At 43.0% G+C, this 15,786-nt stretch overlaps 2 protein-coding genes across 2 annotated transcripts; both read left to right on the top strand.

Moving 5' to 3' along the window:
- The first annotated feature begins 3,701 nt into the window (after positions 1-3,701).
- On the top strand, positions 3,702-4,373 carry LOC129557263 (interferon tau-1-like). The gene has a single exon (XM_055427845.2). It carries the CDS (start codon positions 3,786-3,788, stop codon positions 4,371-4,373), a length of 588 nt encoding a protein of 195 aa, XP_055283820.2. The 5' UTR covers positions 3,702-3,785.
- A 9,454-nt stretch (positions 4,374-13,827) lies between these two features.
- LOC129557262 (interferon omega-1-like) lies at positions 13,828-14,232 on the top strand. The gene has a single exon (XM_088837669.1). The coding sequence runs from the start codon at positions 13,837-13,839 to the stop codon at positions 14,230-14,232; it is 396 nt and encodes a 131-aa protein (XP_088693795.1). The 5' UTR covers positions 13,828-13,836.
- The last annotated feature ends 1,554 nt before the right edge of the window (positions 14,233-15,786 follow it).

Here is a 15,786-nt window from a genome sequence, read left to right as displayed (position 1 = left end):
CTGTGTCATCCTGGTTTACTGATATGGCAGGAAACACTCCATTCTTCATGACCTGTGGCCCCAGTGATGTGTAACCTCAGGAACCTGAATGAATGTTCTCAAAAGAGCAGACACAACTGATTAGCTCATGCACTAATAATCACAAGCCTCTGTTCTGATTACAACAGAAAACAAAATACAGAATCCAATAGGGCCTGAGGGACTCTGATGCCCTATGTATAAAGTAAGAAGAGAAAAAATGCAGTTCAGAGTCAAGGAAAAATTTTGTTCCTGACACAAAGAAAAGGAATCTTTATATATATTAAAATGTGTACATAAGTATGTACATGTGTCTAAGTCTTTACATCCCGACATAACGTCAGCCTTTAATTAGTTTCTCATTTATTTGATATCCATCTGGAGTGACAAATCCAAGGTTTAGTGGGAAAACTGAACTTCTATTGTAAAAATTAAAACTATAGATTCATTACATTTTCTGGGTCAAATAGAAAATGTCTAAATGAAAACACAAAATGAACGTGAGAGAGAAAATTTCTGAGAATGAGTACTGTCTTCCCTATTTAAAGCCTTGCTTTAAATTGATTATTCCCTTGAATAATAACTGCACTTGCATCCCTTCCACCTTGACTCAGTAGTAAGAGAGACCACAGACACAAATAAAGGGATTTCAGAGAACACAACTGTTGCCAACCAATACCCTGGGGTGTGTCTATTTAGGTAGAATTGAGAAGTATTAAAGAAATCCAATTGTAATTCAGGAATTAACCATGATGTATATGTGCATACCTGTGTGTGTGTGTGTGCGTTTGCTCAGAGTGGGGAAGGCTTCAATTTAGCCTAGGTCTATCAAATTTTCTCTGCCTCAATTTACAGACTTGTCTTTAGTTTGCTTCTCTCCAACTGACAAATGAGAGGGCTCTCTAATTCATACGCTAAATAAGTTTTGTTCCTTTTCTTTCTTCCTTCAACACTTTGGGGCCCCAACACTTCAGGGGCAAGATTATATGTACAATTTTTGGTCTCACCTGGCCATCTTTGTGGAGGCTGCCCAGATGACACCAGTGGTAAAGAACCTGCCTGCCAATCTAGGAGAAATAAAGACCAGGGTTTGATCCCTGGTCAGGAAGATTCCCTGGAGGGGGAAATGGTAACCCACTGCAGTATTCTTGCCTGGAGAATCCCATGGTCAGGGGAGCCTGTCCACAGGGTCACATAGAGTCAGACATGACTGAAGCGACTTAGCACATGCACACAGCTGTCTTTGAGACTGTTTGACAACTTTCAAATATTATGATTCTTTCCATTTTTTGGTTGACCTTCTTTAAGATTTAACTTACACTTTGCCATAGTGTCAGCACAAAAGACATTTTTCTATATTCTCTTTCATGTACTTCAAAATTATATTTGTTTTATTTTTGTCCACAAACAGCTATCAAGTTATGCCTTTCAGGAAAGTTGAAATGAGAAAAAAAAATCTCTCGTCTTAAAAATTACAGAAAATATGGTGACGCCCTCTGCCATTCTTTTCCTTCCTTTTCTATTAACCCTAGGATGAAATGTAAAGGAACACAGTAGGAGAGACAAACTGGCCAGTAAATCAGTATGCAAAAATAAGTTCTTAAATTTTGTTTGCTGTTCTTTAAATTTAAAACAAAACATGATGAGTAAGTAAAGAGACAAGGCTATTTCTCCCTGACGCAGCCTGGCCGCACTGCTCTGCATTCTGAGCCCGAGACAGAGATGGATCGACAATCAGCCCGACAGAAGGATGCAGACTGAATGAGCATTCGAAGGGCACTGATTTCTGTGACGTGAGCGTCTGGAGTCACATGGCGCCCTCACCCAGTGCCCTGGACCCGAACCAGAAATTCTCAGCAAAACATATTGAACACCTTAAGTAAAGAGTTGAGCGATAAAAGCTGTAGTGGCAAAAGAAAGCTGTAGTGGTGGGGATGCTGGAAGATGAATGATTTTGCAAACAAAGAGACAAGCCCCTCCACAGTAGAATTCTGAAGTTCTCAAGATCTGGTTAGCCTGCCCTCATGGGTGAGGCCCAAGAGTTTGGTTGAGGACACTGTCATTCCAGGGGAAAAGTGCTTCTGGAGGTGATAACCACCTTGTGAGTGAGGTGGTGCTGGAAAGACAATCAATTATCTTGGAATTAGAATCTTCACACCTACATGCACCAGAAAAGAACCAGGATTCCTGGTGGGGGTATTGGCACAGCCTGTGGAAGACTATTTATCTACCATAAAAAGCAGGATGAAAGAAATCGTGATGTCTTGTATATTGTTCCTGACTGTTGATCTGGAGCCTGTTATACAGAGTGAAATAAGTCAGAAAGAAAAACAGGAAAAGAGACACAGATGTAAAGAACAGAATTTTGGACTCCATGCAAGAAGGTGAGGTTGGGAAGATTTGAGAGAATAGCATTGAAATCTGTAATTTACCGTATGTGAAGCAGATCGCCAGTCCAGGCTCGATGACTGCGACACGGCGCTCAGGGCTGGTGCGCTGGGATAAGGCTGAGGGATGGGACAGGGAGAGAGGCGGGAGGGGGTTCAGGATGGGGGACACATGCACACCCATGGCTGATTCATGTCAATGTATGGCAAAAACCACTACAATATTGTAAAGAACTTAGCCTCCAATTAACATAAGTTAATTTAAAAAATAAAGAAATAGTGACAACCTAAAAGTTGAGAGTTATGCTTTATTCGGTGGGAATTCGGGAGGCAGTATATCAATTCACCCTGAGAGATTGCTCCAAGGAGGAGAGGGGAAGAGTCAGGTTATATAAGAATTCTCAAGAAAGGGAATGTAGTGTGAACATCAAAGTAGTTTTGAGAATTTAAGAAAACCAGCTATCTCAAGTTAAGGAATTTAGCACTTTTCCTTTGTATAGGAAGAGGCAAGTGTCTGGGCTCACAAAAAATATTCCTATCCTGCATCTCAGCTCTACTGGGGCATTTTTCCTTGCAGTTTCTTGCATCTTGCATGTTTTCCCATCCTGAGTTCCTTGGGCTCACCTTAGGGAGTACCTGCAATGTGGTAGCTGTGAGCCCACAGGTGTATTTCCCCTTCCTGAGCGCCATGGAGGGCTGGAGACTCTTGATGACTGTGTCATCCTGGTTTACTGATGTGGCAGAAAATAATCCACTCCTCGTGACATTGTGGCCCCAGAGAAATCTAATCTCAGGAACCTGAAGGAATGTTCTCAAAAGACCAGAAACACCTGAGTACTTCACTCACTTTTAATTACAAGCTTATCCTCTGTGAGACAGAAATCAAAATACAGAAATCAATATGGCCTGAGTGACTCTGAATTTCTATGTGTAAGATAAGGAGGGAAAAACGCAGTTAAGAATCAAAAGAAAATTATGTTCCTGACATAAGATAAACAAAAGGAATGTTTAAATATATTATACTTAAATGTGTACATAATAACTATGTACACGTCTATAAGTCTTTCCATACTTACATAACTTCAGCCTTTATTTAGTTTCTCACTTAACTGATATACATTTACGTCGACAAATCCAAATTTTATTGGGAAAATTAAACCCCTACTGTAAAAATTAAGAGTTTTGATTGACTACATTTCCTAGGTCAAATAGAAAATATCTAAATGAAAACACAAACAGGAAGTGAGAGAGAAATTTTCGGACAATGAGTACCGTCTTCCCTATTTAAAAGCCTTGCTAGAACGATTGTCATCAGAGAACCTACCTGAAGGTTCCACCAGACGCTGTCCCAGCCAGCCCAGCAGCAGCCCCATCTTCCCCATGGCCTTCGTGCTGTCTCTACTGATGGCCCTGGTGCTGGTCAGCTATGGCCCAGGAGGATCTCTGGGTTGTTACCTGTCTCAGAAGGACGTGCTGGTTGGCAGGGAGAACCTCAGGCTCCTGGGCCAAATGAGCAGACTCTCCCCTCAGTCCTGTCTGCAGGACAGAAAAGACTTTGGTCTTCCCCAGGAGATGGTGGAGGGTGACCAGCTCCAGGAGGACCAGGCTATCTCTGTCGTGCACGAGACGCTCCAGCAGAGCTTCAACGTCTTCCACACAGAGCCCTCGTCTGCTGCCTGGAACAACACTCTCCTGAAGCAGCTCTGCACTGGACTCCAACAGCAGCTGGAGGACCTGGAAGCCTGCCTGGCTCCGGTGACGGGAAAGGGAGACTCTGCCCTGGGAGGGATGGGCCCCATTCTGACCGTGAAGAAGTACTTCCAGGGAATCCTTGTCTACCTGCAAGAGAAGGAAAACAGCGACTGCGCCTGGGAAATCATCAGAGTGGAGATGATGAGAGCCCTCACTTCATCAATCAGCTTGCTAGAAAGGTTAGGAAAGATGGATGGAGATCTGACCTCATCTTGAGTTGACTCTCACCGACTAAGATGCCACATCGCCTTCCTACACTCACCTGTGTTCATTTCAGAAGACTCTGATTTCTGCTTCAGCCACCAAATTCATTGAATTACTTTAGCCGATACTTAGTCAGCAGTAGTAAGCAAGTAGATAGAAAAGGATTCAGCTGAAGGGGCATGAGTCCTTAAGTGATGCCTGCCCTGATGTTATCTGTTGATGATTTATTTATTCCTTCTTGCATCTAATATACTTAAAATATTAGGAAATTTGTAAAGTTATATTTCATCTGTAACTCACATTAAAATTTCTAAAACATTTTTATGATTTTGTGTTCTTAAATTTGTACTTTGTTCTAATTATTAAAGCGAAGAAAATGAGTTTCTTTACTCAAAAATGAAAATCCAAACCCCATTCTAAAAATTTTATTAAAGAATGGGTGGTTACATTTGTTTCTTCATTCCTTCCATTCATATTATACATAGACGTTGAGTACCTACGGGACAGACTGTGTAATTGTCACCAAGGAATACAAGTGAATAAAGCAAATGTAGTTCCCTCTGCAGGAAACTCTCAGTCTTACAGAGAAGGGGACATAAAAACAGTATTAGTTTATTTCAATTATACTAAAGACTGTAAAGAGAAGTAAAGGAAAAGAATGTCCTCACACAGGAAGCTTTAGGTCCAAATGATGCTGGAAAGACAAATAATATTATACATCTTTCTAAGCTGCCTGCAGGGCTTCCCTGGTAGCTCAGCTGGTAAAGAATGTGCCTGCAGAGCTGAAGAACCCCTGTTCGATTCCTGGGTCAGGGATATCCCACTGAGAAGAGATAGGCTACCTACCCCCTCCAGGATTCTTGGTGGTTCAGTTGCTAAAGAATCTGCCTGCAATGCAGGAGACCTGGGTTGGGAAGATCCCCTGGAGGAGGGGTAAGCAACCCACTCCAGTATTCTTGTCTGGAGAATCCCCATGAACAAAGGACCATGGAGGTCTGTAGCCCACGGGGTCCCAAAGAGGCCGCCACAATGAAGCACACAGCACAGAAAGTCAATGAATTCTCTTAGCTTAGTTTCAAGTTACCAAAATCCTGGGAGACTGTTTTAGATAGATGTTCAGTTCAGTTCAGTCACTCAGTCGTGACCGACTCTTTGAGACCCCATGAATCACAGCACGCCAGGCCTCCCTGTCCATCACCAACTCCCGGAGTTCACTCAAACTCATGTCCATCGAGTTGGTGATGCCATCCAGCCATCTCATTCTCTGTCGTCCCCTTCTCCTCACGCCCCCAATCCTTCCCAGCATCAGAGTCTTTTCCAGTGAGTCAACTCTTCCCATGAGGTGGCCAAAGTATTGGAGCTTCAGCTTTAGCATCAGTCCTTCCAATGAACACCCAGGACTGTTCTCCTTTAGGATGAACTAGTTGGACCTCCTTGCAGTCCAAGGGACTCTCAAGAGTCTTCTCCAACACCACAGTTCAAAAGCATCAATTCTTCGGCAATCAGCTTTCTTCACAGTCCAACTCTCACATCCATACATGACCACGGGAAAAACCATAGCCTTGACTAGACGGACCTTTGTTGGCAAAGTAATGCCTCTGCTTTTTAATATGCTGTCTAGGTTGGTCATAACTTTCCTTCCAAGGAGCAAGCGTGTTGGTGATGGATAGGGAGGCCTGGCATGCTGTGCTTGATGGGGTCGTGGAGAGTCGGACACAACTGAGCGACTGAACTGAATTGAACTGAAGGTAATGGAATACTGTATTTGAGGAAGTTAACCAGGAATAGAGAGAGTGTGTGTGTGTGTGGTGGGGGGGGGGGGGCGGTGTTTACTGACCAAGCAGCAGGGAAGGGCTTCAATATAGACTAGATCTCTCAAATGTCTGCTTCAGGTTACAGAATTCATCTTTAGATTGCTTCTCTCCAATTAATGGATGAGAGGGCTGACAGCTGACGGTAAATGATGTTGGATTCGTGATTGCCAAAGAAGATTTAGTTTCGGGACTGGTGACCAGGCTTGATCACTCAACAGCTTTTGTGTAGCAGGGTTTTATTAAAGCATAAAAGGGACACAGAAAACTTCTGACATAGACATCAGAAGGGGGACGGACTCGCTAGCCTTAGTGAAGGAGCTATACACTTCTTAAATTGGTTATTACAATAAATCAAAAGAAAGTCTCAAGGTTTACAGATCTTACTAGACTCACTCCCACAATATACATTTTAAGATACTGGGATTAGAACTAACAATAGAAAGACATTACCACACTCACACCAATAAGATACAACTTAAGATAAGTGAGCAGGTTCTTGTTAAGCAGAAACATGTCCTCGAGCAAGAGACATTGCTCTATTGACTAAGACAAAGCAACGTTGAAAAAAAAGTTTGTTTTTTTCTCCTCCTTGGGAACTCCAGAACCCTATATCCCCCTGGAGGGCCCAGGACCCCTCTCTCGTCCAAGGGGACCCCAGAATTTTATCAATCTGCCTGGGAACTGACACTCTCAGAGATCTCTAATTTCTAGGTTAACTACATGTCAGTTGCTCAGTTGAGTATGACTCGTTTGCAACTCCGTGGACTGTACCCTTTTCAAACTGTTCATGTGATTCTCAAGGCAAGAATACTGAAGTGGTTTGCCCTTCCCTTCTCCAGTGGACCACATTTGTCACTTACGACCAAACTAGACAGCGTATGAAAAAGCAGAGACATCACTATGCCAACAAAGGTCCATCTAGTCAAGGCTATGGTTTCTCCAATAGTCACGTATGGATGTGAGAGTTGGACCGTGAAGAAAGCTGAGCGCTGTAGAATTGCTGTTTTTTAACTGTGGTGTTGGAGAAGACTCTTCAGAGTCCCACTGAATGCAAAGAGATCCAACCAGTCCATCCTAAAGGAAATCAGTCCTGAATATTCATTGGAAGGACTGATGCTGAAACTCCAATACTTTGGCTACCTGATGCGAAGAACTGACTCCTTTGAAAACATCCTGATGCTGGGAAAGATTGATGGCAGGAGGAGAAGGGGATGACAGAAGATGAGATGGCTGGATGACATCATCGACTCAATGGACATGAGTTTGAGTAAGCTCCAGGAGTTGGTGATGGGCAGGGAGGCCTGGCGTGCTGCAGTCCATGGGGTCTCAAGAGTCAGACACGTCTGAGGGACTGAAATGAAATGGACTGTACCCGCCAGGCTCCCAGTCCACGGAATTCTCCAAGCAAAAAACCTGGAGTGGGTTGTCATTTCCTTCTCCTGTATATTAAGTAAGTTTTGGTTTTTTTTCTTTCTTCCTTCCACACTATGGGGACACTTTTGGGGGCAAGACTACTTGGATAATTTTTGGACTCATCTGGCTGTCTTTGTGGGGGCTTCCCAGGTGGCACCCACCTGCCACTGCAGGAGACGAAAGAGACCTGGGTTTGATCCCTGGGTCTGGAAGATCCCCTGGAGGAGGAAATGGAAACCCACTCCAGTATTCTTGCCTGGAGAATCCCATGGACAAGGGAGGCTGTCCATCGGGTACTAAAGAGTCAGACATGATGAAGCGACTTCCGACGCACACATGCTTGTCTTTGTGACTGTTTAACATCCTTTAATTATTACGATTCTTCCACTGTTTGCTGAGCATTTTTAGATTTAACTTGTACTTTGCAGAAATGGCACTTATCTTGCCTCACATTCCTGACATTCAGATATACATGTTTTATTTTTGCTCACAAACAAATACTGTTTTGCTTTCTAGGAAAGTTCAGATGAGAAACAAAATAGCCAAAGTCTTGAAAATCACAAAAAATGAGGTGGAGCCCCTCTGCCATTCTTTCATTTCCCTTTGTATTAACCCTATGATGAAATGGTACATAACCCAGGAGAAGAGAGACAAACCTCGACCAGCAAATCACTATATAAAATACAAGTTCCTAAATCTTTTATTCTTATTTAAATTTAAAACGAAACATCATGAGTAAGTAAAGAAACAAGGCTGTTTCTCCCTGACACAGCCTGGCCTCATGGCTCCGCATTCTCAGCACGAGACAGAGTTGGATAGACGAGTCAGCCCAACATTCGGATGTCCCGCATGAACAACTAAAGGTCACTGATTTCTGTGCTACAAGCTTCTAATAATATGTAACACCACCTCTGAAGTCCCTATAGCCAACTCAGAAATTCTGAGGAAAACAAATGTTTAACTGCTTAACTGGCAAAATAAAAATTGTCTACTAATGGTGCAACAATTGCAATTGGATAATGCCTCCAGCTATGTAGTATTCTTACCTGGAAAATCCCATGGACACAAGAGTCTGGCGGGCTACAGTCCATAGGGACACAACGAATTGTACACGACTAACACACACATACATAGACAAAAACACACTTTAGCTCTCAGCATCTTGGCTGCTGATCCTTGATACCTGGGGACAGAGGTCAGAAGGGGAGGTCATCACTGAGAACTCGGGTCCTTCACAGAAACACTCTAGGGAGAGGGTGGGGTCCTGGAAGATGAATGATTTTGCACAGAAAGAGACAAGCCCCTCCACAAGAATCCTAAACTTCTCAGGATGTGGTAAGCCTGCCCTCAGAACTGAGTCCCAGAGAGTTTGGACTGAGGACACTGTCATTCCAGACGAAAAGTGCTATTAGAGGTGGAAACTACCTTCTGGGTGAGCCAGTGCTGGAAACACAATTAATGATCTTGGTTTAGAATCTTCACATTTAAGTGCACCAGAAAGAAACAGGATTCCTGTTGGGGTTTTGGCACAGCCTGTAGAGGTCTATAGATCTACCATAAAAAAACAGTGGAAAGAAACAGAGATGTCTAGTATATTATTCCTGACTGTCGACTTAGGAAAAGTGTCACAGCCTAAAAGTTGAGAGCTATGTTTCATTTGGTGGGAATTCAGGAGACAGTATTTCAAGTCACCTTGAGAGAAGTGCTCCAAGGAGGTGTGGGGAGGAGCCAGGTTGTAGAGAAGTTTGCAAGAAAGGGCAGAAGTCTGAACTGCAAAAGTATGGTTGTGAAGTAGAGAAAACCAGCTATCTCAAGGTAAGGAATTTAGCACTTTGCTATGTAGGGGAAGATGCAAGAGTCTGGGCTCACTGAAATCATTCTTTTCATGCATCTCACCTATACTGGGGCCATCGCCTTGCATTTTTTCACATCCTGAGTTCCCTCAGGCTCACCTTAGGGAGTGGCGGCAATCTGATAGCTGTCATCCCAGAGGTATAGTCCTCCTTCCTGAGCACCCTGGAGGGCTGGAAACTCTGATGACTGTGTCATCCTGGTTTACTGATATGGCAGGGAACACTCATGACCTGTGCTCCCAGTGAAATGTAACCTCAGGAACCTGAATGAATGTTCTCAAAAGAGCAGACACAACTGACTAGTTCATGCACTAATACTCACAAGCCTCTGCTCTGATTAAAACAGAAAACAAAATACAGAAACCTATAGGGGCTGAGGGACTCTGACCTCCTATGTATAAAGTAAGGAGAGAAAAATACAGTTCAGAGTCAAGGAATAATTTTGTTCTTGACACAAAGAAGAGGAATCTTTATATATATTAAAATGTGTGCATAAGTATGTACATGTGTCTAAGTCTTTACATCCCGACATAACCTCAGCCTTTAACTAGTTTCTCATTTATTTGATATCCATTTGGAGTGACAAATCCAAAGTTTAGCGGGAAAACAAAACACTTATTGTTAAAATTATAAGAAGATTGATTACATTTTCTGGGTCAAATAGAAAATGTCTAAATGAAAACACAAAATGGATGTGAGAGAAATAGTTTATGAGACTGAGAACTCTCTTCCCTGTTTAAAGCCTTGCTCTAGATTCCCTTTGAATAATAACTGCACTTGCATCCCTTCCACCGTGACTCAGTAGTAACAGAGAACACAGCCACAGATAAAGGGATTTCAGAGAACACAACTGTTGCCAACCAATAGCAGGGGTGTGCCTATTTGGGTAGAATTGATAGCTATTAAGGGAATCCAATTGTAATTCAGGAATTAACAAGGATGCGTCCTTGAGTGTGTGCGTGCATGTGTGCGTGGATGTGTGTATGTGTGTGCACGTTTGCTCAGAGATGGGGAAGGGCTTCAATTTAGCCTAGATCTCTCAAATCTCTGCCTCAATTTACAGGCTTATCTTTAGTTTGCTTCTCTCCAACTGACAAATGAGAGGGTGCTCTAATCATTTCTTAAATAAGTTTTGATCCTTTTCTTTCTTCCTTCAACAATTTGGGACCCTTTTTGGGTCAAGAATACACGTACAATTTTTGGTCTCACCTGGCCATCTTTCAGAGGCTTCCCAGGTGACACCAGTGGTAAAGAACCTGCCTGCCAGCCAGGAGACCTAAAGTCCACGGTTTAATCCCTGGGTTGGGAAGATTCACTGAAGGAGAAAATAGCAACCCACTCAGGAATTCTTGCCTGCAGAATCCCATGGTCAGGGGAGCCTGTCCACAGGGTCACAGAGTCAGACAGGACTGAAGCGACTTAGCACATGCACATGGCTGTTTGTGAGACTGTTTGACAACTTTCAAATATTATGATTCCTTCCATTTTTTTGTTGACCTTTCTACAACTTACACTCTGCCTTATTGTCAGCAAAAAAGACATTTGTTTATATTCGCTTTCATGACATTCAAAATTATATTTATTTTCGTCCACAACTATCAAGTTCTGCCTTCAAGGAAAGTTGACATGAGAAACAAAAAAAATCTCTAGTATTGAAAATTACAGAAAAAATGGTGAGGCCTCTCTGCCATTCTTTCCCTTCCTTTTGTATTTATCCTAGGATGAAATATTTAGGAACACAGTAGGAGAGACACACTGGCCAGTAAATCGATATGCAAAAAAATGAGTTGTTAAATGTTTTTTTGCTGTTCTTTAAATTTAAAACAAAACATCAAGAATAAGTATAGAAACAAGGCTATTTCTCCCTGACACAGCCTGGCCGCACTGCTCTGCATTCTGAGCCCGAGACACAGATGGATCGACAATCAGCCCGACAGAAGGATGCAGACTGAATGAGCGACCGAAGGGCACTGATTTCTGTGACGTGAGTGTCTGGAGTCACACGGCGCCCTCGCCCAGTGCCCTGTGCCCGACCCAGAAATTCTCAGCAAAACATATTGAACACCTTAAGTAAAAGAGTTGAGCAATAAAAGCTGTAGTGGCAAAACAAAAACTGTCTACCAAAGGTGTAACAATGGCCATTGGATAATGCCTCCACCTACTTAGCTCTCCACACTTCAGCTCTCAGCATCTGAGGGCTGCTGACACTGATACCTGGGGACATGGATCAGGAGAAGAAGAGGTCATCACTGAGAACGCCCCTCCTTCACACAAACACGCACTGGAGAGGGTGGGGATGCTGGAAGATGAATGATTTTGCAAACAAAGAGACAAGCCCCTCCACAGTAGAATTCTGAAGTTCTCAGGATGTGGTTAGCCTGCCCTCAGGGCTGAGGCCCAGAGAGTTTGGTTGAGGACACTGTCATTCGGGAGGAAAAGTGCTACTAGAGGTGATAACCACCTTGTGAGTGAGGTGGTGCTGGAAAGACAATCAATTATCTTGGAATTAGAAACTTCAGACCTACATGCACCAGAAAAGCAGCAGGATTCCTGGACGGATGTTGGCACAGCCTGTGGAAGACTATAGACCTACCATAAAAACCTGTTTGAAAGAAACTGTGATGTCTTGTATATTGTTCCTGACTGTTGTTCTGGAGCCTGTCATACGCAGTGAAGTAAGTCAGAAAGAAAAACACCAATACAGTATATTAATGCAAATATATGGAATTTAGAAACAGGGTAACGATGACCCTATATGTGAGACAGCAAAAGAGACACAGATGTAAAGAACAGACTTTTGGACTCCACACGAGAAGGTGAGGGTGGGATGATTTGAGGGAATAGCATTGAAATATGTAATTTACCGTATGTGAAGTAGATCGCCAGTCCAGGTTTGATGAATGTGACACAGCGCTCAGGACTGTGTGCTGGGATGACGCTGAGGGATGGACAGGGAGGGAAGTGGGAGGGGTTCAGTATGGGGACACATGTACACACATGTCTGATTCATATCAATGTATGGCAAAAACCACTGCAATATTGTAAAGAAATTAGCCTCCAATTAAAATAAGCTAATTAAAAAAATAAAGAAATAGTGACAACCTAAAAGTTGAGAGATCCTTTATTTGGTGGGAATTCAGAAGACAGTATCTCAAGTCATCCTGACAGAACTGCTCCAAGGAGGTGAGGGGAAGAGTCAGGTTATATAGGAGCTTGCAAGAAAGGGGAGGTAGTCTGAACATCAAAGTATTTTTGTGAATTAAAGAAAAACAGGTATCTCAGGTTAAGGAATTTAGCACATTTCTTTTGTATGGGAAGAGGCACATGTCTGGGCTCATTGAAAACATTCCTTTCCTGCATCTCAGCTCTCCTGGGGCATTTTTCCTTGCAGCTTCTTGCATCTTGCATTTTTTTCACAGCCTGAGTTGAGTTGCCTTAGGCTCACCTTAGGGAGTAGCTGCAATTTGGCAGCTGTGAGCCCACAGGTGTATTTCCCCTTCCTGAGCGCCCTGGAGGGCTGGAAACTCTTGATGACTGTGTCATCCTGGTTTACTGATATGGCAGGAAATACTCCACTCCCCATGACATTGTGGCCCCAGTGAAATGGAATCTCAGGAACCTGAATGAATATTCTCAAAAGAACAGAAACACCTGAGTAGTTCATTCACTCTTTATTACAAGCCTCTTCTCTATGAAACAGAAAACAAAATACAGAAACCAATATGGCCTGAGTGACTCTGAATTCCTATGAGTAAGATAAGGGGGGGGAAATACAGTTAAGAATCAAGGAAAAATTTTGTTTTGACATAACACAAACAAAAGAAATGGTTATATATATTATACTTAAATGTGTACATAATAAGTGTGTACACCTCCATAAATCTTTACATACTTACATAATTTCAGCCTTTATTTACTTTCTCATTTAACTGATATACATTTGCATTGACAAATCCAAATTTTATTGGGAAAATTAAACTTCTACCATAAAAAATTAAGAGTTTATATTGACTACATTTTCTAGGTCAAATAGAAAATATCTAAATGAAAACACAAAGGGTAAGTGAGAGAGAAATTTTCGGACAATGAGTACCGTCTTCCCTATTTAAAAGCCTTGCTTAGAAAGATTATCATCAGACACCCTACATCCAACGTTCGACCAGACGCCGCCTCTGCCAGGCCAGCAGCAGCCGCATCTTCCCCATGGCCTTCGTGCTCTCTCTACTGATGGCCCTGGTGCTGGTCAGCTATGGCCCAGGAGGATCTCTGTGCTGTGATCTATCTCAGAACCACGTGCTGGTTGGCAGGGAGAATCTCAGACTCCTGGGCCAAATGAGCAGACTCTCCCCTCACTCCTGTCTGTAGGACAGAAAAGACTTCGCTTTCCCCCAGGAGATGGTGGAGGGCGGCCAGCTCCAGGAGGCCCAGGACTTCTCTGTGCTCCACGAAATGCTCCAGCAGAGCCTCAGCCTCTTCCACACAGAGCGCTCCTCTGCTGCCTGGGATGCCACCCTCCTGGCACAGCTTCACACTGGACTCCATCAGCAGCTGGACGACCTGGACGCCTGCCGGGGCCCAGTGATGGGAGAGGAAGACTCTGCCCTGGGAAGGACGGGCCCCACACTGGCCGTGAATAGGTACTTCCAGGGAATCCATGTCTACCTACAAGAGAAGGAATACAGCGACTGCGCCTGGGAAATCATCAGAGTGGAAATCATGAGATCCTGGTCCTCATCAACCAGCTTGCAAGAAAGGTTAAGAAAGATGGGTGGAGACCTGAACTCACCTTGAGATGACTCTCACCGACTAAGATGCCACATCACCCTGTACGCTCACCTGTGTTCATTTCAGTAGACTGATTTCTGCTTTAGCCACCAAATTCATTGAATTACTTTTTTTTTTTTCCGTATGTCAAAGCTGGTTTATTGAACTTCATGAGGGCAAAATTACAGTGACACTACTCCACAACAAAATTATTTAACTCTTGGTTTAGATTTCATGAAGAAATGTATTAGCAACATACTGTCAATAAAGCACTGTCATTAAGAACTAACTTTATTACAGCCTGGATTAGCTTCCTTTGGTGTTCTTCCAAACTATGACTTTTCCAAAACATATCTGAAGTTTTCAACCAAAGGACACAGTTAAAATAAACTCACATGGGAGTTTTAAAATCATTGAATTACTTTAGCAATACTTTGTCAGTAGTAATACACAAGTATCTATAAAAGTATTCAGCTGTTGGGGCATGAGTCCTTAAGTCATGCCTGATGGAGAAGCCTGGTAGGCTGCAGTCCGTGGGGTCGCTAAGGGTCGGACACGACTGAGCGACTTCACTTTCACTTTTCACTTTCACACATTGGAGAAGGAAATGGCAGCCCACTCCAGTGTTCTTGCCTGGAGAATCCCAGGGAACGGGGAGCCTGGTGGGCTTCCGTCTATGGGGTCACACAGAGTCGGACACGACTGACGTGACTTAGCAGCAGCAGCAGCCCTGATGTTATCTGTTGCTCATCTACTTATTCCTTCCTGCACCTAACATACTTAAAATATTTATAAATTTGTAAAATTACAATTCATCTATACATCATATTAAATTTCTAAAAATGTTTACCATTTTGTATTATTAAATATCTACTTTGTTCTATTTATTAAATTATCAAAGAAAATGAGTTTCTTTACTCAAAATTAAATCCAAAACTCCATTTAAAAATTTTATTAGAATGAGTGGTTTCATTTGTTTCTTCATTTGTTCCATTCATATTATACATAAACACTGAGTACCTACGGGACAGACTGCGTAATTGTCACCAAGGAATACAAGTGAATAAAGCAAATTTAGTTCCTGCTGCATGGAAACTCTCAGTCTTACAGAGACGAGGACATAAAAACAGTATTCAGTTCAGTTCAGTTCAGCCGCTCAGTCGTGACCGACGCTTTGCGACCCCATGAATCACAGCACGCCAGGCCTCCCTGTCCACCACCAACTCCCGGGGTTCACTCAAACTCGTGTCCATCGAGTCAGTGATGCCATCCAGCCATCTCATTCTCTGTCGTCCCTTTCTCCTCCTGCCCCCAATCCTTCCAGCAGTTTATTTCAATTACACTAAAGGCTGCAAAGAGAAATAAAGGAAAAGAATGTTCTCACATGGGAAGCTTTAGGTACATATGATGCTGGAAAGGCAAATAATATTATATATCATTCGTAAGCTACCGGAGAGGCTTCCCTGGTAGCTCAGCTGGTAAAGAATGTGCCTGCAGAGCAGGAGACCCCGGTTTGAGTCCTGGGTCAGGAAGATCCCCTGGAGAAGGGACAGGCTACCTACCCACTCCAGTATTCTTGGG

The sequence above is a fragment of the Moschus berezovskii genome, chromosome 7 (assembly GCF_049115385.1).
Source record: "Moschus berezovskii isolate FMDL1 chromosome 7, NW_MosBer_1.0, whole genome shotgun sequence".
Classification (NCBI taxonomy): Eukaryota; Metazoa; Chordata; class Mammalia; order Artiodactyla; family Moschidae; genus Moschus; species Moschus berezovskii.
Note: the sequence above shows the minus strand (reverse complement) of the source record. Positions and strands in the feature narration are given on the sequence as shown.